This window comes from Marmota marmota, unplaced genomic scaffold (genome assembly GCF_001458135.2).
Source record: "Marmota marmota marmota unplaced genomic scaffold, marMar, whole genome shotgun sequence".
Taxonomy (NCBI): Eukaryota; Metazoa; Chordata; class Mammalia; order Rodentia; family Sciuridae; genus Marmota; species Marmota marmota.
In genome coordinates, this window is record NW_026000221.1 from 29039149 (window position 1) to 29063033 (window position 23885).

The 23885-nt window shown below is 38.1% G+C and overlaps 1 protein-coding gene across 1 annotated transcript in view; it reads right to left on the bottom strand.

Moving 5' to 3' along the window:
- Positions 1 to 23164, bottom strand: part of Lonp2 (lon peptidase 2, peroxisomal) — a 99834-nt gene extending 76670 nt beyond the window's left edge. The window contains exons 1-3 of the mRNA XM_015488765.2: positions 22803 to 23164; positions 15441 to 15675; positions 498 to 629 (exon numbers count right to left, since the gene is read on the bottom strand). Of these exons, the coding sequence (XP_015344251.1) occupies positions 498 to 629; positions 15441 to 15675; positions 22803 to 23035 (600 nt within the window). The 5' untranslated portion in view covers positions 23036 to 23164. The remainder of the gene's footprint in view (positions 1 to 497; positions 630 to 15440; positions 15676 to 22802) is intronic.
- Positions 23165 to 23885: the final 721 nt, after the last annotated feature.

The window sequence follows — 23885 nt, forward strand, 5'->3', positions numbered from 1 at the left end:
AAGTGTGCAAGGAAAACTCAAGAGTTTTATAGCTTGAGGATTAAATCATGCAAATCTAGAATTCTAAACTTAGATTATTTTTCGAGTATCTTCAAAACTCATTTTAAAGAAATAGTAACTGAATATCAAAGATAATACATCCTATGAGTGATTTATATAAGAAAAATCAAGATGTATTCTAATATAACAGGTCCATACAGTGAGAAAGTCTCCACATATTTAGAAAATAATATGGCAAAGCATTTTTACATATTTTATAATAAATGTTTACTTTTTAAATAATTCTTTGCTTTAAGCAACTTCTTCCACACTTTGTGCAATTGTTTAAAAATATAAAACAACTACTTTTGAAAGTCAATTTAAGTACAAAAGCATTTTAACTACTTTCTTGAGTCACCAGTATCTCTTTCTTGAAGATGAAAATTAACTACTCATAATCTAGATTCAAATGAAGAGCAACATTGCAACCTGGCATTCAAGAAGGAAACACCCCATACCTGAAGTTTCTCTTTGTTGCTTGTTCGGATAATTGAAGTGAGAATGTCTGGCAAAGCTTCCCTTGGAAGACTATCTAAAAGACGTCTCAATTTAGCAACTGCAGGGACAGACATATCCAACATTTCAACCAACTAGAAGGGACAGAAAAGAAGTCTTTTAATGAAATCTGGCATTATTTGTGAATTAAAAAAAAAATCAGACTTTCATAAAGTTTTAATGTTTAGGCCTCACTTTTCTTTGTGAAACAATGATTGATTAACACAGGACAGGGCATTTCACAGATCTCAGAGGAAAAGAATGCCACACACTCAAAATGAAAAGCAAAAACGGCTCAAAAGCAAGAGGGATGCAAAAGTTCCTTCTGGGCAAAAGCTTAATATTAATGTTTAAAAGGGGCTCTGTGAATGTGTGCTATGATTTTATTTTTTACTTTATCTTGGAGAAAATTCAAATTTATTACAAAATTGCAAGAATGGTACAATGAACTCCTATATATCCTTCTCTTGGATTCACCAATTCATAGCATTTTGTGGCATTCTCTTTGCACACACTCACATACAATTATTATTACTAAACATCTACAAATAAGTTGCAGACATCATGGACCTTTGTTTTTTCGTTTTTTTTTTTTTTTTGTTGTTGTTGTTGTGTTGTTGTGTTGTTTGTTTGTTTGGTACTGGGGATTAAACCAAGGGGTGCTTTCTCACTGAGTTATATCCACAGCCTTTTTATTTTATGACAGGGTCTCACTAAGTTGCTGAGGTTGGCCTTAAACTTCCACATTTTTTTATCAGGGCATTATAGTTGTACAGAATGGTGGGATTTGTTGTTACATATTTGTACATATACATAATATAATAGTATAATTTGGTTAATATTCCTCCCCAGCACTTCCCCACTTCCTTCCTTCCTTCCCATCCCTTTATTCCTTCCCTCCACTGATTTCCCTTTGATTTTTAGGAGATCACCCCCACCTTTGTTTTCCTTTTCTTCTCTCTAGTTTCCACGTATGAGAGAAAACCTTACCTTAGGAGTTTGACCTATTTCGCTTAACATGATGGTTTCTAGTTCCATTCATTTTCCTGCCATAATTTCATTTTTCTATATGGATGAATAAAATTCCTTTATATATATGTATCAGCCATAATGATTTTTAACATAACATTTGGATAAACTAGAATTTGATCATGGACTGAATGATTTTTAGGGGAAAAAGAAAGCTTCCACTATATGACCTTGAATTAAACTCAGGACAAGGTTTTATGTGATAGTTTTTAGCAGTACTGACAAAGATTCCCCTTCTTTTCTGGGCACATGTAGGCCTCTTCTTTCTCATCTCCTTTAAACATAGGTATGGCTATAAGTCTTAGGTGGGTCCTTGAAAACGTGAGGGATGCAAAAGTTCCTTGGGGAAGAAGCATTACAAGCCATCAAGGGATTAGACACATTTCCTTTTTCTGCATCAGCAATAAGGGAAGTGTGTTGAGATGAAATGTCTAATCTACCTCCATCCCTAAGTAACTCCAACAGGTGGATTGCCATGCCTACTAGTTTTAGGCATGAAGCTTAAGGAAGAAATACACCTTATGCTTTGTGACTGACATTTTGGAATTCACATAGCAAAACTTAGTTCATACTGACTAATTCACAATGAACTAATTCACAAACACTTAGTCAACTCTAGTAAGATTTCATAGTCTAGTAGTAATCAAACAACCCTGAAAACACTGTAATTTAGGGAACTGTCCATTATGGCCTAGAATCAATGTAATGAAAGTATAATTATGATGAAGCTATTTAGGCAGAAGAAGTAGATAATAAAATCTGAAACCTATGCTCCTAGAAATACATCCTAAGAAAATAAAACAGTGAAAACCCATTTCCTAATTTTTACTGAGTAGAAATTATTTGCCAGATACAATATGCTACTTAGAATAGGACAGTTAAAGCTGCTCAGAATAGGTCAGCCAAAGAAGAGGGGAATTCAAATCTGGTAAGGCAAACCAATATACAAGATACATTTCAATATAATATGATAAGCATTATATTAAAAGATATGTATAATGGACTGAGAAGTCACAGAGAAAGGAACACTAGTAGCCTACAGGAATTGAGAAAGCATAAATCAGGACAACTCACAGCAGAGGAAAAAAAGGTAAAATTACAGAAAAATGAAATAATAGGAGGTGAGGTTTCTTGATATTCAGTGTGGCTAAAACTATGGGACTAAATGGAGTAACCAGAGTTAAGGCAAGATAGATGGGCCTAAGACAAATTGAAAAGTGCCTTAACATTATACCAAGAAATTTAAACTTCACCAATGGCCATTAAAGTCTTGCTCAAGGAAAAGGCAGGCGCCAAACTATTTTTGCTTTTGTTTGCTCTGTTTGAAGAAACAAAAGATCAGTGAGCAGGATAAGTTAAACATGAGGAAAAAAGTGAGGAAGCTCAAAGATAGTGGATCAGACAAACCCATAATATGATGGGAGCTCCCCAAGACTGAATTAAAATAGCAATTCTGGAGCTGGAAACAGATATAGGAACTTGGAAAATGCCAGTAGACAAGCCAGTCTTCACCAGAGATAGCAAACAGGTGAAAACCAAAACTATCCGTTTCTAGAACAGAAAGAGAACTAATGAAAGCAACACATGACAGGAGGGTCTGTTGAGTGGTGGCTCAGTGGGGGAGGGGAAACTTCCTTCCAAAGGGATGAAAAAATTTCTCCCATCAAGTTTAAGAAAAGCAGATGCCAATGTCCAGCACAGTCACATTCTGAGCAGAAAATAAGCTTAAAAATAGGTGAACTTGCATGGAGTAAAGCCCCCAGCACATCTTCCTACTCTTCTAATCCAGTGGAGATGGTTAAAAGGGGGAAGCCACAACAGTTCAAAAAGAATTGCTTGAACTTTTCAAGTTTCAAACCAAAATCCCTGAAGTTGGTCTTCAATTTCATATTGAACTCTAATTTTTCCCTTTTCTTTATTTCTCTCCCCCACCCCCAACTGTTTCCTTGGTACAATTGTTTCTGAATACCCATGACCAATGAGCCACTTAGGCTCTAATTTTCACTAGACTGGTGAGCGCCTATGCTGCAACTCAGTCTGGGCATAGAGAAGAGATGACAACACAAACTGGCAAAAACTCAGGACCACTACAGCTCCAGCCATGCAGAGGAGAGAAAAACAAAGAAAGGGCATGTAAATCTGAAACTGATGGTATGAGCTCTGGGAGAAGCAACATGGTTAACATGAGAGGGTGCAGGAGTCTGAGGGGACTGAGATTAATCACAGTCAGAGAGAGAGTGGTGAACACCTCCTTCAAGTCCAGAAGGGACTGGGGATAGGCGGATCATCCCACACACAGAGCTTCCCCCCAGCTCCCATACAGAGAGATGTGGAGAGCCATTCTCACGCGTGACTGGGCGACTCCCGGTTTGGGTCTGAGGCTTCTGGCTGTGTCGGAACTTTCCCGGCCCTCTCCTGATGAGAGAACCCGTCCGTGTGGGGGTGTGACTGACCACTGACCCCGGGGGCCCAATCACTGACCCTGACCTTGGAGTGTGGCCCCTCCTCAACCTTCATTGGATGGAATTCTCCCCTGAATTTCTTGTTCCCCAATAAAAGGCTACTCCCTGGCGTGCTCGCTCTCTCTCTCTCCTGCTAGCCCTGAGTAATCCTTGCTGCCCTACGGGTGGTTCGAGGTTGGAGCCAGAGAGGGGAGCTGTCTCGGACCTGGTCATAGAAAAAGGTAACTGAGTCTGTGTGTTTTATTTCGATCTCTGCTAGCTAACTTTTATGCCAAGAACCTCATTAATGAAACCAATGAGCAGGCCGCATGGTGGAGAGAGACTCTAAAATAAGACACAACAAAGGCAGACAGGAAAGGAAAGGGTAGAGATCAGCATAGAGACTTCCCTAACAAGTTCCACTGGTCTGGGTTAGAGCTGGGAATAAGCACCAGGATACCCGCCCCTCAGAAGCTTCCTCTTAGGAGAGTCTAAAATCAAAGCCCTAGAAAGAAAGACCTCCATTTCAAAAATCTCAATGAGGAAAAAAAACTTTTTCTATAGGACAAATATTGTATCAACTGCTTGATAATTCCTAGTGTCTCCCCACATTTTGTATTTTGTCAACATTACAACTAATTTTTATATATTTTGTCAACTGGATCCTTTCTTGATACCTCTTTTCTTCTCTGCCATCTCATTCCCTTGTATTCTCCTTTGTCCTTACTTATTTTAACTTCTGACTCCCTGCTCTCCTCTACCCATTTTTCTTTGTTTTCATTTTTTTGCTCTATTTTAAAAATTTTCTTATTTTTTCTTCCAATGCTACTTAATATACTATCATTAATGCTTATTCTTCTCAGCCTATTCTAAATCAATTTCTCACCCATATTCCTCAAAAAAGTTATAGTAATAAACAGTAATAATAGATTATATAGTATATGTTGATATATGGTTTGCTCTTAAATTACTATTGCTACTAGAGGTTGTTCTTTCCTTTCAAAGAGGTACTGGTGGTTGAAATTAACACTTTGATTACACTGATCAGATGTGCTGAAGCTAAGATATATCCCCAGCCCAGGGATTATTATTAAGAAATAACTACTCACTAAAGAACCCTAACATAAAATAGGAAGAGGAATTCATCTCAACAGATGTGCAAAAACAGGATCTCAGATAACATGAGGGAACAGGCCAACAAGACACCTCCAAAAATCTATAACCCCTCAATAACTGAATCCACAGACTCTAATGTGGATGAAATCACAGACAAAGAATTTAAAAAGTTGATGGTTAAAATGGTCAATAAACTAAAAGATCTAAGGAATGGACTAAGAGAAAACACAGAAAGTAAAGGAGAAGAGGTGTCAAGAAAAGATCCAGGGCTGGGGTGATAGCTCAGTGGCAGAGCACTTGCCTAGTACATGTGAGGCACTGGATTTGATCCTCAGCACCACTTAAAAATAAAAACAAATAAAATAAGGGCATATTGTCCATCTACAACTACAAAAAAATTTTAAAAAGAAAGGACCCAGTTGAAAAATACATAAAATTAGTTATAATTTTGACAAAAGACAATAAACAGATATTCTGAAAAAGAACCAAACAGAAATCCTGGAAATTAAAAGACTCAATAAATCAAATAAAAAATTCAGTTAAAAATTTCACCAATAGGGGCTGGGGTTGTGGCTCAGTGGTAGAGTGCTCTCCTAGCATGCATGACGCACTGGGTTTGATCCTCAGCACCACATAAAAATAAAATAAAGATGTTGTGTCCACCTAAAACTAAAAAATAAATATTAAAAAAATTTCACCAATAAATAGGATCACATAGAAGACATACGCACTGAACACAAACTATATATTTACTGGAAAACTCAGTCCACAATAAAGAAAGGAAAATAAGGAACTGAGATCAGAAGATGCAAGCAATCTGGGACAACAATAAGAGACCAAAACTAAGAATCATTGAAACTGAAGAGGGATCCAAGACACAAGCTAAGAGCATGGATAATTTCTTCAGTGAAATAATTTCCGAGAAATTTTTAAACCTGGGAATGATATGGGCACCCAGATACAGGAGACATTCATAGATAAAATAAAAAAAGAATCCCTCTATAACACATTATAATTAAAATATCGTTATATAATTCCATGTACTAATATATAACAACAAATCCCATTGTTATATACAATTATAATGCATCAATTAAAAAATGTGGAAAAAAGTGCCACACATAGAACAAGGAAAACATCAAGTCACATTTAGAGGTAAGTCAAACATAATTTCTAGTTAGAGATTCTAAAAGTCAGGAAGGTTTGGAAGGATGTACTCCAAGCCCTGATAGTAAACAAACAAACAAACAAACAAAAAACTACCCCAACCAAGATTACTATATCCAGCAAAGCTACCCTTCAGAATTGAAGAAGAAATAAAAGTCTCCCAAAATAAGAATATAATAAAAGAATTCATGACTACTAAGACAGAATTACAGAAAAAAAAAACACCGAAGTATTACTATACACAAAAGTTAAAAACAAACTTCAGTGCCCCCAAATGGATAAATCACATTAGAAAAGTAGCTAAACAAATGAGAATTAGAACTGAACTAAACATTAGAAATAAATCAAGATAGCAGGAAGTAATAAATGTCTCTCTATAGTAACACTGTAGATGGTCTTAACTCTTCAATTAAACAATATAGATTGGCAGAGACGCACTCAAGTGTGGTGGCACATGCCTGTTCTCGAAGTAGCTCAGAAGGCTGAGGCAGGAGGATCATAAATTCAAAGCCAGCCTCAGCAACTTAGAGAGACTCTAAGCAACTTAGCAAGACCCTGTCTCAAAATAAAAAATAAAAAGGGCTAAGGATGTGGCTCCATAGTTAAGCACCATGGGGTTCAATCTTTAGTACCTCCCCCCACTCCCCCAAAAAGACCCAATATATGTTATTTGCAAGAGACTCATCTTACAAGCAAAGACAGCCACAGGATAAAAGTAAAAGAACAGAAAAAGATATTCAATGCAAATAAAGACCAAAAGCAAGTAGAAGTAGCTACTCTCACATTCAACCGACTTCATGTCAAAATTAATTGGAAAAGACAAAGAAGTTCACTGTATACTGGGAAAAATTCAACTAGGAGGTATAATGATAATATTTATGCCCGAAATGTCAGTGCACCTAATTACAGGAAGAAAAAAAGACACTACTTGATATGACAAGCCCCAATACAATAATACTAGGTGATTTCAACACATCTCTCTTACCAGTGGATAGTTTATATGGACATAAAACCAGTAAACACTCTTAACACATTAAAAAAAAATGTGATAAATCAGGGGCTGGGGCTAGAGCTTAGTGGTAGAGCACTTGCCTGGCACATATGAGGCACTAGATTCGATCCTCAGAACCACATAAAAATAAAATATAGCCAAATTCACTTCCTTCTCAGATGCTCATGTAACTTTTTCCAAAATAGAACATATTTTAGGACACAAAGAAAGTCTTAGAAATACAAAAAAAAATTGATATGATCCCTTGCACCTTATCAGATCATAATGGAAATTAGAAATTAACAGCAAGAAAAACCACAGAAATTAAACACATGGAGACTGAACACTACACTTTTGAATGATGAATGGATTACAAAGGATAAAAAAATTTAAAATTCCTAAAATCAAACAAGAATAGAGATACAAAATATCACAATCTCTGGGACACTATAAAGATGGTTCTATGAGAAAAGTTTACAGCTATAAATGTGAACATTAAAAAAAAAAATCTGAAAGATCCTAAATAAACTACCTAATGATGCATCTCAAGGTCTTAGAAAAATAGAACAAAACAGCTCTAAAATCAATAGAAGGAAGGAAATAATTAAGATCAATGTGAAATTAATAAAGACTATCACCTCAGGCATCATGGAAATCCAGAGGATCATTAAGGACAACTTTGAAAATTTATATTCCAATGAACTGGAAAATCTAGAAGAAATGGACAAGTTTCTAGAAACAACCAACCTACCAAAACCAAACCAAGAAGATATAGGAAACCTAAATAGACCAATAATGAGATTGAAGCAGTAAAGCCCAGAACCAGTTGAATTCTATCAAATCTTTAAAGAAGAACTAATGTCAATGTTTCTCCAGTTATTCTAAGAAACTTAGAGAGACCCTAAGCAACTTAGCAAGACCCTATCTCAAAATAAAAAATAAAAAGGGCTAAGGATGTGGCTCCATAGTTAAGCACCATGGGGTTCAATCTTTAGTACCTCCCCCTACTCCCCCAAAAAGACCCAACTATATGTTATTTGCAAGAGACTCATCTTACAAGCAAAGACAGCCACAGGATAAAAGTAAAAGTACAGAAAAAGATATTCAATGCAAATAAAGACCAAAAGCAAGTAGAAGTAGCTATTCTCACATTCAACAAGGCAGATTTCATGTCAAAATTAATCGGAAGAGACAAAGAAGGTCACTTGGGAGGCACTCCCCAAATCATTATATGAAGCCAGTAACACCCTGATACCAAAACTAGATAAGGACATATCACAGAAAGAAAACTATAGACCAATACCCCGATAAACATAGATGCAAAAATCTTTAAAAATATTAGTAATTCATATGAAAAATGTGTTAGGAAGACAGTACACTATGACCAAGTTGGTTTCATTCCAGGGATGCAAGGATGGTTCAACATATGTAAATCAATAGATATAATTCATCACATAAACAGAATCAAGGACAAATAGACATGATCATCTCAAAAGATGCAGAAAAAGCCTTTTACAAAATATAACACCCAATTATGCAAAAAACAACAAAGAAATTAGGAATAGAAGGAACTTACCTTGACATCATAAAGGTTCTATATGAAAAACCCAAAGGTAAGATAATATCAAATAGGAAAAAACTGAAAGCATTTTGCCGCAGTCTGGCTGGGCACAATTCAGGAGCCACTTGTCAAAAGAAACTAACTTTATTTTTAGAACCACACACGCCAAACAAAACAGCTCCTCAGGAAAAACCCTCAGAGCCCAACTGCCACCACCGGCTTCCCACAAGCCTCTCAACCTCCCCCACTCCTCCTGCTCTTGAGGCCGATTGGCTGGGTCATGTGGGCGGAGCCAAAAAAAGTCCCCCAATGAGCAGCTCCCTAGTCTGAAAGGGCGGAGAAACAGCCCAATGAGCATCACCGCAGAGGAGCCAATCAGCTAGAAGTTGCTGGGGCCACTGTGAGCCAATCATCAGCTGGCAGTCTGAAAGTTTGCTGGGGCCCCTTCAGCTGTGGCTCTCAACAGCATTTCCTTTGAAATCAGGAAGAGGACAGGGATTAATCAATACAGTACTTGAAAGTTTAGCCAAAGCGATAAGGCAAGAGAAGGAAATAAAAAGGATACAAATAGCAAAGGAAGAAGTTAAATTATCACTATTCGACGAATATATGATCCAACAAATATAAGAAAAAATGTTCAACATCTTTAGCAATCAGGGAAATACAAATCAAAATACACTGAGATTTCATCTTACTCCAGTTAGAATGCGAATCATTAAAAATACAAAAATTTAAAACTGGTGAGGGTACGGGGTAAAGGAACACTTATACTCTGTTAGTGGTATTAAAAACTAGTATAACTGTGGGGAGCCACTCTGAATGATTCATGTTTTCTATCCCAGAGTGGAGAGGCTTTGACCATCACTACATCTTGTAGTGACTTGGACAATGCCCTGGTCCCGGAAGTTTGAGGATGCTCTTCAGATGCAGATGTCACCCTACAGCCTTTGGGTCGAATTACACTCACATGTCCCTTGTAACTACATCCCTTCTTATCTTTTTTGGATGAAATTTTCTAAGTAAGGTCCCCCCAATAAAAGCCGACTTCTGAATGTGCTCACGCGCACGTGCGCGTGCCACATTCTCTCTCGCTTGCTCTCTCTCTCTCTCTCTCCATCCTCTCGTGACTATACCTTGCTCTCCCATTTGGGGAGCTTGAGGCTGAGAGCAGAGGAGCCATCCTGAAGCTTGTTTAAAGGTAAAGTGTGTGTCTGTGTTTTACTTGGTGTCCCTGGAAATTCACAGGAGCATTCTTAAGTTCAGCTGCCTCCGTGGGTCTGGAGCAGCAGGTGGTGCCCAGAAACAGGGACTGCTGGGGTGGGGGTGTGAATTTCCAGGTTGACTGAGAGAGAGCCCTATAGAAATTTAGTGAACCGTGATTCTTTGGGGATCACAGAGGAAGCAGACATTCAGACTAGGAACGTCAAAGAATTATCATGGGCAATTCCATGTCTTCAGATAAAGCAATGTATTTAATAATTTAGAGACAATAATCAACTAGAGAAGAAAACAAGTCAGAAGGGCCCAGCTAGCTCAGGTCCTGAAAACAGTTAATGAGGTGTGCCCCTTTGTCAGCAAGACTCATGGGATTTACGTACTTGGGAGAAACTAGGTAGAAAATTATATAAAGGTTGCCTCTCTGCCAAGCTGTCTAAAAGTACAATAGAGAGTGTTCAGAAGGTCTGGACTGCTTTAGAAATGTGTCTTTTTGGTGATCTAGAACAGAACCAATGGTCCACCAAGGACCTGCTGAAAGGGCTTCAGAGAGCTGTTAGAAGTTTGGAGCAGGAGAAACGGCCCAAGACTGCTTCCAAGCGGTTCTCTCTTTCTGAGATAGGACTGAGGACGGAGTCAATTTTTGCTCAGTCTACAGCTCGAAAACACAGACAGGCAGCCTAGGGACAAAACCTGAAATCAAAAGTTTAGTCTCCACTGAGCGGGTCAGAACCAGGATCTTAGAGGAGCACCAAGGGGCATGTTCCAGAAAGGAAACTATCCCCCATCGGATTTCGGTGAGGCAGATTCAAACTGGAGAGGAACAAGATAGACAGAAAGATACAAATGAAAAAGAGTCACAATCTGAGGGGACTCAGTCAGAAGGTGAGGAAAACCTGGAGGAGGGTTTTACTAAATTACATCTAGCTGGCCCGGTACCCGCCAACTAAATTCAGCCACTCTCCCTGGGAGAATGGGGTTCAATAATTATTTTGAACCTGGCAGTCGCCATCCTTAAGTCCCTACAATGTGGCCTTAGAAGAGTGCAGGCGAGGGGAAGACATAACAGGTTTTCAGCTTTTTCCAGTCTTTGAGCAGATTAATGAACAAAATCAACATGTACACATGCATGCTGCAGTTCCCTTTAAGACTCTAAAGGAGCTCAAAACTGCTTGCGGTACCTATGGTCCAAACTCACCCTTTGTGCAAAGCCTGCTTGATTTGTTATGCCACAAGCCTCGACCCCCCCAAAGACTGGATTTCAATGGCAAAGGCTTGCCTTTCCAAGGGTGATTATCTCCTTTGGAGATCTCACTGGACTGTTTATTGCACCAAACAGGCTGAGATCTATTGAGCTGTCAGGTAAAAGGGAATCAGGGAGAAACTTATGGGACATATTTTCCAGATCCACCTCAAGTACACTCAGCAGTGTGGACTGGAGAATCCATCCGGGTATTTACTAATGACTCATATACGATGGGAGGATTTATAGACATATTACTTCCAACCATGTGACTGGATTTAATTATTCTGGCTATAGCACCCAATTACCTTTGTGTTGGTCCCAGAATAAGCATACTGGCTGTCTAAAAGGGTCATTTGAGGAAAAGACAGCAATTGGGAGACCTAGACCAACTAATCGTACTATTACCAGAGACTCAAAACCTTAGATCAGATCAGTTATTAAAATGGGACTTTCTCATAACAAACCAGTCATCTCAGAATACTTCCAAGACTCTTCATAATCAAATAGATACCGATGAAAGGATTGAGACTAAGCTAAATGCCTTAGAGGCTACTGTCATAAATATGGTAATGAACTTCCAGCTTTGAAATTCAAGGAAAGACTTAAATGTCATGCTAACTATAAGTATGTGTGTGTTACTGCTGCAAATACAATGCCTCCCAGTGGGACTGGGAGAAGGTTAAAAACCATTTATTGGTGTGGGAGACCAACCTTGCACGTCACTGAGTTAACTCCCCTGCTGGGCGATGTGTCCTCTGCTGCTAGACTGCCCTGCTCTTCTAAGGTTCAAGTGACTGTCTTCATGCCTGGGCTGAGGCTTCCTACAGCCCCCTGGGTGGAGCTATGCTCACCTGTTCCTTTGTAATATAACCCCTTGCCCTGTTTAGGATAGAAAGTTCCATGGAAGTGCCTTGTGTGTGTCCCCTTCTCTTACTGTGCCCTTGGGTGTGGCCTACCTAGATGTCAGTCAACCTGCTGATAGTGGACATCGTGAAGATAGATTCAGCCCCCTGAAACCTGACCCCTTGCCTCATTTGAATAGCTTATCCTCAACAAATGGGGTCAGCGAGTGCTCTTTCCCTCTCTTCCTGCAGACCCTTAAGGGCAGATCTTCCTGCAGACCCTTAAGGGCAGAGGAGCCGTCACAGCGACCCAAAGAGAAAGGTATTTGTGTCTCCAGTTCCCCTGGAGTGACCCCTGAGCCTTTTAGTCGCGAACAGAAACCTGGCATATTGGGTATTTGGCAAAATAATAATAACAGCTTGAATCTTTTGGAGCTCCATCATCATATTCAAGATATACAAAAAAGATTGATTTTTTGGATCCTACTTTAGTTAATCAGATACTTAAAGAATCGAAGGGCTTTAACCCTGGAAACATTCTTAAACATTCTACATGGTCTATCCTTGTATTGTTCTCTTTGCTACTAATTCTCTCTTGTATTGTAATTGTAGGATGGCGAGCCTTCAAAACAAGGATTCCAGACTCGAAATAATGACCCATAACTTGCTTTTTCAAAGAAAGAAGGGGGAATATGTGGGGAGCCACTCTGAATGATTCATGTCTTCCATCCCGGAGTGGAGAGGCTTTGACTATCACTACATCTTGTAGTGACTTGGACATTGCCTGAGGACACGTCTTCAGACGCTGGCCTTGCCCTATAGCCCTTGGGTCGAATTACACTCACATGTTGTAACTCCTCCCTTCTTACCTTTTTTGGATGAAACTTTCCAAGAAGGAGGGTCCCCCCAATAAAAGCCTACTTCCCAATGTGCTCACGGGCGAGTGCTCTCTCGCTCTCTCTCTCGCTCTCTCTCTCCAGCCCCTCATGACTTTCCCTTGCTCTCCCTTTTGGGGAGCTTGAGGCTGAGAGCGGAAGAGCCGCCCTAAAGTGTTTAAAGGTAAAGTGTGTGTCTCTGTTTTATTTGGTGTCCCTGGAAATTCACATGAGCGACCCTAAGTTCAGCTGCCCCAGCGGGTCGGCATATAACCACTATGGATATCAATACAGAGGTTCCTCAAAAGCCTAGGAATGGAACCACCTGTGACACAGCTATACTACTCCTTGGAATTTGTCCAAAAGAATTAAAGTCAGCACACTACAGCAAAACATGCATGCCCACATTTATCACAAAATAGCCAAGTTATGGAACAAATCTAAGTGTCTTGTCAACAGATAAATGCATAAAGAAAATATGGTGTATATAAACAATGGAGGTTTACTTAGCCAAAAAGAATAATAAAATTGTCATTTGCAGAAAATAGATGGAACTGGAAAACATGCTAGTGAGATAAGCAAGGCTCAAAAAGTGAAGGGTTATTATGCTTTCTGTCATGCAGAAGCTAGAGAGAAAAAGGAAAGAAAAGAGACCTTACAAAAACAGGAGACTGGTAAAGAAGGAGGATGGGGAGGGAATAGGGAAGGAAAAGGGAGGCATGGGGAAATGAAATAGACCAATCTATGTGTATGTATGAATACATCACAATGAATTCCTCTAGTAAATATAATTATAACCAGGTGGAGTAGCACCTGCCTGTAATCCCAGCGGCTCATGAGGCTGAGGCAGAAGGATCTCAAGTTCAAAGCCAGCCTCAACAACTTATGGAAGCCCTAAGCAACTCAGTGAGAGCCTGTCTCTAAATAAAATATTAAAAAGGGCTGGGGGTTGGAATTGTAGCTCAGTAGTAAAGTGTTTGCCGAGCACATGTAAGGCCCTGAGCTCGATCCTCAGCACCATAAAGGTATTATGTCCAACTACAACTTAAAAAAGGGAATGCTGGGGATGTAGCTCAGTGCTCAGAGGTTAAGTGCCCCTGGGTTCAATCCCTGCTACCAAAAAATGAAATAATTATAATATACCAATAAAAATTATTTAAAAAAAGATAGAAGAAAATGAGAGGCCATCAGTTAGGAGGCTGATGAAGAAGTCTACTGATAAAGCCTATAGAAAGTAGATGTCAAAAGGGATGAAAGAGAAGCACTAATTATAAACAATCTTAATGTCTAAAGAGGAATAATAAAATTGATATCCCAAGTCAATAACATTTATACAAGTACTTAAAAATTTCTTTAATATTCTTACAAAAATCTTTATATGTTTAAAAAGTTTCTGTAGATCAAAGTAGAAAGAAGTAAAGGTGAAGAAAAAAAAAAAAAAGCTATGAAGCTATGCCCAAGCTGTGTCCAACAGAAGTACAAAGATCCAGGAACCCCCACCCAGGAAAAGGAAGAGAAATTCTATTTCCCCCACTCTAAATTCCTAAAGAGTACATGTACCTATTCTGGTGCTGAAACTGAAGTTCCTTTTTTCAGAGTATATTCTTTCTTTTAGCTCCCATAGAAGTTACAGCTCCAGATTAATTTTTCTATTGTTCACCACACTAGGAGTGTGTCACTTCAAAAGATATATTAGATACAAAGACCTATGCTGTGAAGACTTGCCCTGCAAGTCTAACCCTAACCCTAACACTTTTCAGTGATCAATGGTGTTTAAAATCAAGACCTAGGTAGTACCTGCTCCTCACAGATCCAGTTATAGTCAATGGATTATATCTATCGAAAAGTAAAAGACTATAATTTATAATTTTATAGTTCATTGAGGATTAGAATAGAAGGTTTCTATTCTACCTAAAGTTAACCAAAAACTTAAAAATATAGAAGAACCCAATATTTAATGCATACTTGAAGTATTCTTCCCTCTCAGCATGCTAGTTAGTCAAAGTTTTAACCAAACTTGAAATAAGTCCAACTTGATTTTAATCTTCTAGTTACTGAAAGACACAATGTGACTTAGACTTTTGAAGCAATATAACTTCTATTATTTGGTGCCTAGATATTTTAGTGACATGTTTAGACATTTTGTGTGGTATTTTAACACTAAATATTTAGGCTTAATAACTATCTGGTTTGAAGATACTAGAAGTTATAAATAAAGCTCTAGTGATATCTGCTAGAAAAACTTTAGAAGAGGTTTGCTAACATATCTTGGAATGATTTAGGTACAGCTCCAGACAAAAGCAAATTAGGATATAAAATGTGAAATCATTTAAAGGTATGCTACCCTAAAGATTTAGCATATCTTTACAGAGCAAAGACATCAAAGAAAAAAAGGCTTAAGGAAAAAAATAAAAGCCACTTACTTGTACTGCATATTTGTAAAACTGTTCTGAGAGTTCTCCCAGCTCCTCCCTGGTTTTGCAGGTATTGGGAAATTCCTCAAGCCGGTCCAACTGTTCCACTTCAGCAACAGGATATGGCTTCTCTTTTAAGACCTGGACAATCTGGAACCGGCACAGGCCTGTAATCAGCAACGTATAGTGGGGCTTGGGCCAGTTACTGCCCACAACCTGAACCGCCAGCGCAGCTGTCCCAATCCTGAAAAACACAGAATATCAGTATGACAAATATTCACTCTGAAAAACGGAAACTTACTTCCCAAAGTGTCAGATATTCTGAGAAATTCATTAAAAAATAAAGAACATCAGAAGTGTAAATGAACTATGTCTCTAATTTAGCATCCAGTATGAGCTCTATTAAGTCACTACAATCAGCTGTGGGGTAAAGCATACAAACTATGATTGGCACCACTTCTAAAAATTATGTAGGAATTCCCACACACCTGGATTATTTCAGCATAAAAATCTAAGAAAGAGAGTAGTTGACAATTACATAGCTTAAATTAACAGTGCCAACTACAATACTAGAATAAACATTAACATTTTAAATAGAATGAAATACAAACAGTATAAACCAATGTAAGAAATCTCTGTTCCAATACCAGTTTTAAAGTCCAATTATCTTACTTAATCAATCTATAAAACTTCTACATATCTATCTTATTACAAACTACCACCACACTCTGGGAATTAATACATATATATCCTTAATCCTGAATTCCTAAATGTGGGGGCTAAATATTATAGACCATACCATGTCATGAATCGAGGAGAGCTAAAGACTGAGATCTCAAGAAAGTATTTACCTAGTTCTAACAGGCAATCATCTCACCTAAAATAGTTGAAAAGTCTTATTTAAGTCTTAGCTCCTTATCAGAACATACGACTGTGACCGAGTTACATGTAAACTTAATTCACAGAAAGGAAGTATCACTCAAACTAAGCCAAAGATATATAAAATATAAAGACAACATTCAGAATATGCTTCTGAATCCCAAATTAAAATATTTCTCTCCTCAGATATATTCAATTTCAGAAAAGAAACTAAAAGATATGATAGGTCTGGGAAAACGATAATATTAAAATACTACACCTGTTTATCTCAAACATACTGAATCACATACACATACAATATATGAATACATCAGTGAATTTGCTCACTCCTACATAAATACTCATAAATTACACATTTATAGATTTTGAGATTTTGGTTTCCTTGTGGCATTCAGCTTATTTTAAACTACGTCCCTTACTCATTATTTTTGCAGTCATGTCACATGTAAAAGGGATAAAAACTGATTTTAACAATACCTTAAGCTGAATAATTAGGAAGATAATTGGATGAGAGAAAAAAAATCACATACTTTAAAAACTTGAAATGATTTGACATTTATTATTTTGATTTATTTACATTTTACTACTTTTATCCAGTGACTAATCAACAGGTTACAGTTCTCATTTTCAAAAAACCAACTCAGATTGCCTGAGGAAGTCAGCAATGCCTAAACTGATGAGAGATCAACTCAGATATTCAGCAATGTTTGCTCCATGCTGAAAGAGTTCACAATTGTGTTTGTACACTTTTGCAACCAGAACCAGATCCCTGACCTCAGGGGTTTACAAAGTAGAATCCAAGGAGAAACCAGAGAGGGGTAGATGAGCCAAATCCAGATCTCCTAGGAGATAAATTTTATTATTTGGTCTATGTCACTGATAAACAATGACATTAAAAGAAGTTTTCTGGGCTAGGGATGTGACTCAGTGATAGAGTGCTTGCTTATAATGTGCAAGGCCCTGGGTTTGATCCCCAGTACTATAAAAATAAATAAATAAACAGTTTCCTTACAAAGCTAAGAATGCTTTTGCTAACAGTGAAAGGAATATGTTCCAAACTGAAATGAGATTAAGTTGAATTTATACTATATGACTCTCTTCTTAGTGAGAAAAAGGTTTTAAATGTAATGGGTTTTTACTTGAAAGCACATGTAGTTGACTAAAATATACACCTTTTAAAGAAAAATATGACCTGTGAAATTACAGTTAGAAACAGTACCTTTTGGTGAAAGGCACTGTGAAAAATGACCATGTTTAATGTAATTTTAGACGAGTTATATTGTCTATTTGGCTCCAGGTTATATATATATATAAATAGATAAACCAACAAAATATTCAATTAATCTAATTTCCTTTTTTGATAGACAAGTATTTACATTAAATTAGTCATCTAAACATCCTTACTCTTATATTGTAATATATACATTATCAGGTCTGACAAAAGCAACACTTCTGTCATACCTAATCAATGTAGGTCATATTTGATAACAGATCAAGTCATATGTGATAACAGATACAAATTTATACATCCAAATGAGTGGGGTCTTTCTCTTTAGGTGGTGGCTCTGTAATAAATCTACATACATGCTAAGCAAACTGATATTATTACAGTTCAAAGAATTTTTGAAACTCCTAATTGGAATGGACCTTCAGAGAGTATAAAATATTACAAAATTTTAGTCCACATAAGATATGACTAAAGTGATATGGTTTGTCTAATCTGGAAACTGATTTATATAATTCCAAAAATATTTAAAAACCATCAACTGTAGTGGTGGGAAAATCTAAGAACTACTAGAAAAAAGCGGTTTTCCAAAATGATGATATCATGTAAATATCTAAGCTCTGGTCTATGTATCAAGCACATGGCTTTGTTTTTTGCTTTTATTTTACTTTAAAGCCCTGAATTTTTCTGGAAATCTTCACTCTTCTAAGAGCTGTAATGAGACTAGTTCAGTTCTGTACATATTGAGACAATGTGAATCCACATTTGAAACTACACATTTTGGGAATAATAAATCATTAGTATACAGATTTAGAGTGCTCTGCAGTTACAAAAGGCTTCCATAAGTATTATTTCATTATATACCTCCTTTCACCCCTACAAAGCAGGCTGCACTATATAAACCCTTATTAAAACTGAGTAATTGAGATTAAAAAATGTGAAAAACAGTTATGCAGTTTCAAGGATATTTAAGAGCAACAGAGTACCTGAATTAGATTTTATGACAAATTTTACTCTTTTCTTACCACAATGAATAATATGAACTGTACTAATAAGTATAAAAATAAATAATTTATCTTTTGTAAATTGTCTAAAAAGCTGAGATACTGGAAAGCACTTAATGAACAGAAGCACTTCTACCAAAGCTCTGGAAACAAAAGAAGAGTTGTACATTTCTGGGAAAGAAACACTGAAACATCTTTTTAGTTTTGTTTTGATGTTACACTATACTTATTTTCTTGAACAGTTGATGATTTTTGGAAAAAAATTAATCATTATTAATAATGACTTAGAAGACAGGAATCTACTAGAACTTCCTTCTAGCTCTATAAACTAGAAGAGGTTTATATTGCTAGAGGATTTTTGATTCTCACTCTCTTAAAACTTTACTTGTGAATTTGAAAAATGCCACTTATAGATAGATCTTCCTTAAAAAGAATAAATGAAGATTCAGGAAATTCTAAGTAGAACTATCCATTGCATACTTGCTAATGTAAATGATTCAATTTTGAAATATTATTATCAGATAATATTTCTTAAATTCCTAAGAATGCTAATAGATACAAAAATAATAATGTACGGATAAAGAGTTAATCCTAATTATGGAACCATGCATCTGCCTCATATTTTATTAGATAAATACCAAAGAAACTAATTAAGGGTCTCACAAAGGAATAAAAAAGCCAACAAACAGGGATTGAGGAAACAAAACCATGGATCTGAATGTAAAGTCAGAAGAATGAATGACCATCTTTAAATGCCTGAAAAGATACAGGTAGTACTCAGTTATTATCCACTTTCACATAGAAAACAATGAGTTATTTGGGAGCCACTAAAAACACAGTTCAGTTAGGTAAAGAAATGTAGGACATCCTGAGGTGGCATAGGAGCCAAGTTCTACCCTGCAGGGGTAATGCAAAGCTCTTCCTTTAAAAGGCTCCTGTCAAGCAACATGCCTCACACTAACATGCAGAGGGGGACTCTGTTGCTCAAAATGGCAAAGGCAGTATCACTGGGAAGGTGACATCCATGTGGCAAGAAACATGGGGGAGCAAATTACTTCTGCTGCTCCTTGATTACTGAAGCCAGTGCCCTAGATGGTGTGAAGGAAACAAGAGGCAGGAGCGGAGCCCTTCACCTCCTCTCTAGTGTGCCATCTAGAAGAGCAGGTAATTGGGAAGGACAGGGTGTGTGTGTGTGTGTGTGTGTGTGTAGAAACAGACTAGTGTTAGATAACTCAATAGTTTTGCTACTAAACTTTATTTTTTAAGTGAAAAGTGTTTGAAAAGTTATAATAAAGAAAAAAGACACTGGGCACAATGATACATGTCTTTAACCCCAGCAATTTGGGAGGCTCACGCAGGAGGATTGAAAGTTGGAGGATAGCCTGGGCCACTTGCAAGATCCTGTCTCAAGGAGAAAAAAAAATTTAAAAGGGCTGGGGCTGTAATTCAAGGATAAAGCACTCCTGGATTAAATTCCAGCACTATAAAAGAAAAAAACATTTTGGAGTGTATGACCAATCTTTCTACACATACTTTTTAAGTATCAAATGATATTTCTAAGATAACTCTAGAAGGTCTGGTGGGTTCTTACAATGCTGACTTTTCTACAGACCTTTCATTGTCTGTTTTCTAATTAAAATGACTAAATTTTAACATTACTAGTCATTTAAAACAAAGAATATAAACATCAAGGATCAGATTACACATTATCCTTTTTTTTTTGTATAGGAGGTTGAACCCAAGAGTACTTAACCACGGGGCACCATCCCTAGCCTTTTTTATTTTTTATTTTGAAATAGAGTCTCACTAAGTTGCTGAGCCTGGCCTCAAACTTGTAATCCTCCTGTCTCAGCCTCCGGAGCCACTAACATTATCTAAATACTAGCAATTACTTTCAGGCAGAATTTAGTTTTTGTTGTTTTGAAGGGATTTACATAAAAGAAATTAAAAATGTTCCCAAACTGCCAGAATAATATTACCAAATAGTCACTCATAATATGACTGACTTCACTTGTGAAATTCAGTGTATCCATAGGTAACCAATACATATATGTAGCAGAAATAAAACAAAAAATCTAATGTGAGTATTCTTGCCTCAACAAGAAACTAAGTGTCTGTGCACAAAGGCAAAAAATGATGGCAGAAATAAACATAGATTTAAGGAGTGAGGTCGTATGTAGGGAAACCAGCATCCAATACAATTTGTCAAAGAATAATGAGGCAGGCACATGCCAGTAATCCCAGTAACACAGGAGGCTGAGGAAAGAAGATCAAGAGTTCAGCCTCTTGAACTTAGCAAGACCCTGTCTCAAAATAAAAAAAATAAAGAAAAAGGGCTAGGATGTGGCTCAGTGGTTAAGCACCTCTGGGTTTAATCCCTGGTACCAAAAACAAAATCAAAAGACAAAACTAAGATAATTAATCTAAAAGTAAAAAAAAAAAAAAAAAAATTAATTTACTATCTTGACCATTTTTTTAATACTTTATTTTTATTTTTATGTGGTGCTGAGAATCGAACCCAGTGTCTCATGCATGCCAGGTGACTGCGCTATCACTTGAACCACATTCCCAGCCCCCTAAAGGTAAAAAATTTTTAAGAGTAATGAAACTTGAAAAATGTCCAATTCTATTTGGGCAATAATCAAAGCAAATCAAATGGAGCCAAGTATTTTTCACTGTTGACAAAAGCCAGGGCTTTACAATGTGAACTGTTCTAGGGTTTTTTGATTTGTCGTTTTGGTTTTTGTTGTGTTAAGGAGGTACCAATCTCCTTTGAGAACCTACTTTCCTCTAAACAATACACAGTTCCCAAGATTTGGGGTAAAAACAAGACATTTTAACCTTCTAAAAAATCCTTCAGTTAGGAACCCTTAATTTGAAAATGAGGGATAAATACAAGGAAAGGTGAATCTCCAAATTGAAAAAAAATCTCAAGTTCAGTTAAAAATAGGAGGCAGGAATCTGGGAGGTAAGTTTGAAGATGTCTGTTGAAAGCATACTATATACCAGCATTGTCCAATAAAAATACCACATATGTGATTTTAGAAGCCACATTATAAAGTAAGAATTGGTAAAATATAAACTTTTATTTAACCCCCAATGGTCAAAATATTACCATTCCAACATTTAATCTACATAATATTTATTAATCAACAAAACATTTCCATGCTAAGATTTTTCAAATCTGATGTGTATTATATATTCACAGCACATTTAGGGTGACTGACCACCCTGATCTGCCTGGACTGAGGGGCTCCCTATAACACAGGATTTTCAGTACTAAAACTGGGTCCCCGCAAACTGTGACAAAGTACTCTCTAGCCACATGCACTGTACAGTACTGGAAACCATAGCTATCCATCTATCCTGATACAAAGACAATATACATATATGCTTTAAACTAATCTTCATAACACACCTAAGAGACAGATGCTATTAGTTTATAATTTACAGATGAAGAAACAGAGAGATAGGTTAAGTCTTTCACCCAGTGTCACGCAACTGGGGCCATGGTGGAGGGCAATCTAGCCTGGGTCCTAAGGAAAAATGTTAAGATAAGAGAGAAGAGACTGGCACTGTGGCACAGGCCTGTAATCCCAGTGGCTCTGGAAGATGGCAAGTTCAAAGCCAGCCTCAGTAATTTAGCAAGGCCCTAAGCAACTTAGTGAGACCCTGTCTCAAAAAAAAAAAAAAAAAAAAAAAAAAAAAACGAAAGAAAGAAAGTCCTGGGAGAGGAAGAAAAGGGTTGCACGGAGTGTAGAAAAATACCCCCAAGTTAACGACTGAATGGTGCAATTTAGGAAAATGAAAACCTGGGGAGTTTAGAGTGTCTCAAAAGACAAATATGAGAGGATGAAAGGAGAAAGGGGAAAGGAAGGAATGGGGGGAAAGGTGAGAAGGGGTAAGGGAAGGGGGTGGGGAGAAGGGCGAGAGCACCCAAGAAGAAAGGAGGGGCCTGAGAAGTTAAGGGCGCTGGCTTAGGAAACTGTAGGAGACGACAGGGACAGAGTTTCAAATCAAATGACAACAGTGACAGGTGATATGGAGTTTTCGCCAGGTGTCAGGCACTACTTCATGAATTATCTTATTAACGGTCACTGAGCAGCCATCTGTTATCCCCATTTTTCTTGAGGGGGCGTTGAAGAGGCTGAACCAAGCCGCAAAGGCCGTCCCGAGCGGAGCTCCGCGCTCAGGGGCCAGCCGGGCCCGGGCCCGCGAGGAGGCCGCGCCGTCTGCCGCTGCAGCCAGGGCCGCCCGGCCTACCTGTGCAGCGGAGGCAGGTCTTGCGCGTCGCTGGCGGGGTCGGGTGTGTTGGGGATGACACCCAGGATGGTGCTCTGCAGCGACGTGCCCTTGAGCAGCCGGCTCCGCACCAGCTGCAGGTTGCGGGCCGTGTCCACGCTGGTGCGTATAGTGGAGCCGGGCAGCAGCACGCCTTCGTGGGTCAGCAGGAGCGGGAGGCGGCTGGGGATTTGGATAGGGCTCACAGACGACATGGCGACAGCCGGTCCCACTGGGTGCTGACAGATGGAGCGGGACGGACAGCTCTGCGCTTAGTGCGCTTCAGCGATCGAACCCTGCAGACAGCGCGCCGTCGCTTCCGGCCCTGCGCTACGGCCCGCCCCCAGGCTCAAACGCCGCCGCTTCGCGCAGCCGCCCGCAGATGCTGCTTGGGGCTTGTACATCGTACATACGCAAAAAGAGGCGCACGAAAAAAATCTGCTGAGAACTTCCCCTCAGCTGAGCCTAGCTCACACAGTGTGCTGGGAAGGATGGTTGCGTTCGATTTGTGTATACTAGAAACTTGTGTTTTAAAGTTATTATTCGAATGGACTTTAACTTTACAAAAAGGCTGCGAAACTATAGCCAAGAATTTCCACATACCTTTCACTTAGTGTTCTCTGTTGTGATCTTACCTAATCCTGGTTCTTTATCAAAAACAGTTTTGATAGAGCCAGTGTTCACAGTATTGTCCCTAATTGAATCTGGTTCAAGGTTCAATCCACGGTCTCACTCTTCACTGTCATGGTATCTCCTAAGTCTTCGCTAAATTGTGACAATGCCTCAATCTTAGCTTTATCATGTTTTATTTTATCGTCTTTTAAAACTATGATACTTTTAAAGGGTATCAGTCAATTGTTTTGTAGAAGTTTCCTCAATTTGGATTTATATGATATTTCTCATGATTAGGTCAATGACATGTGTTTCGGGCTCAAATAGCATAAAAGTAATATTGTAACCTTGTTTGAGTGGGTTTTCAATTCCCTCGTGTATAACAGGATAGTTACTTATGGTGATTTTAATTTTGATGACTAGATGAAGATGTTATCTGCCCACAATGAGTTA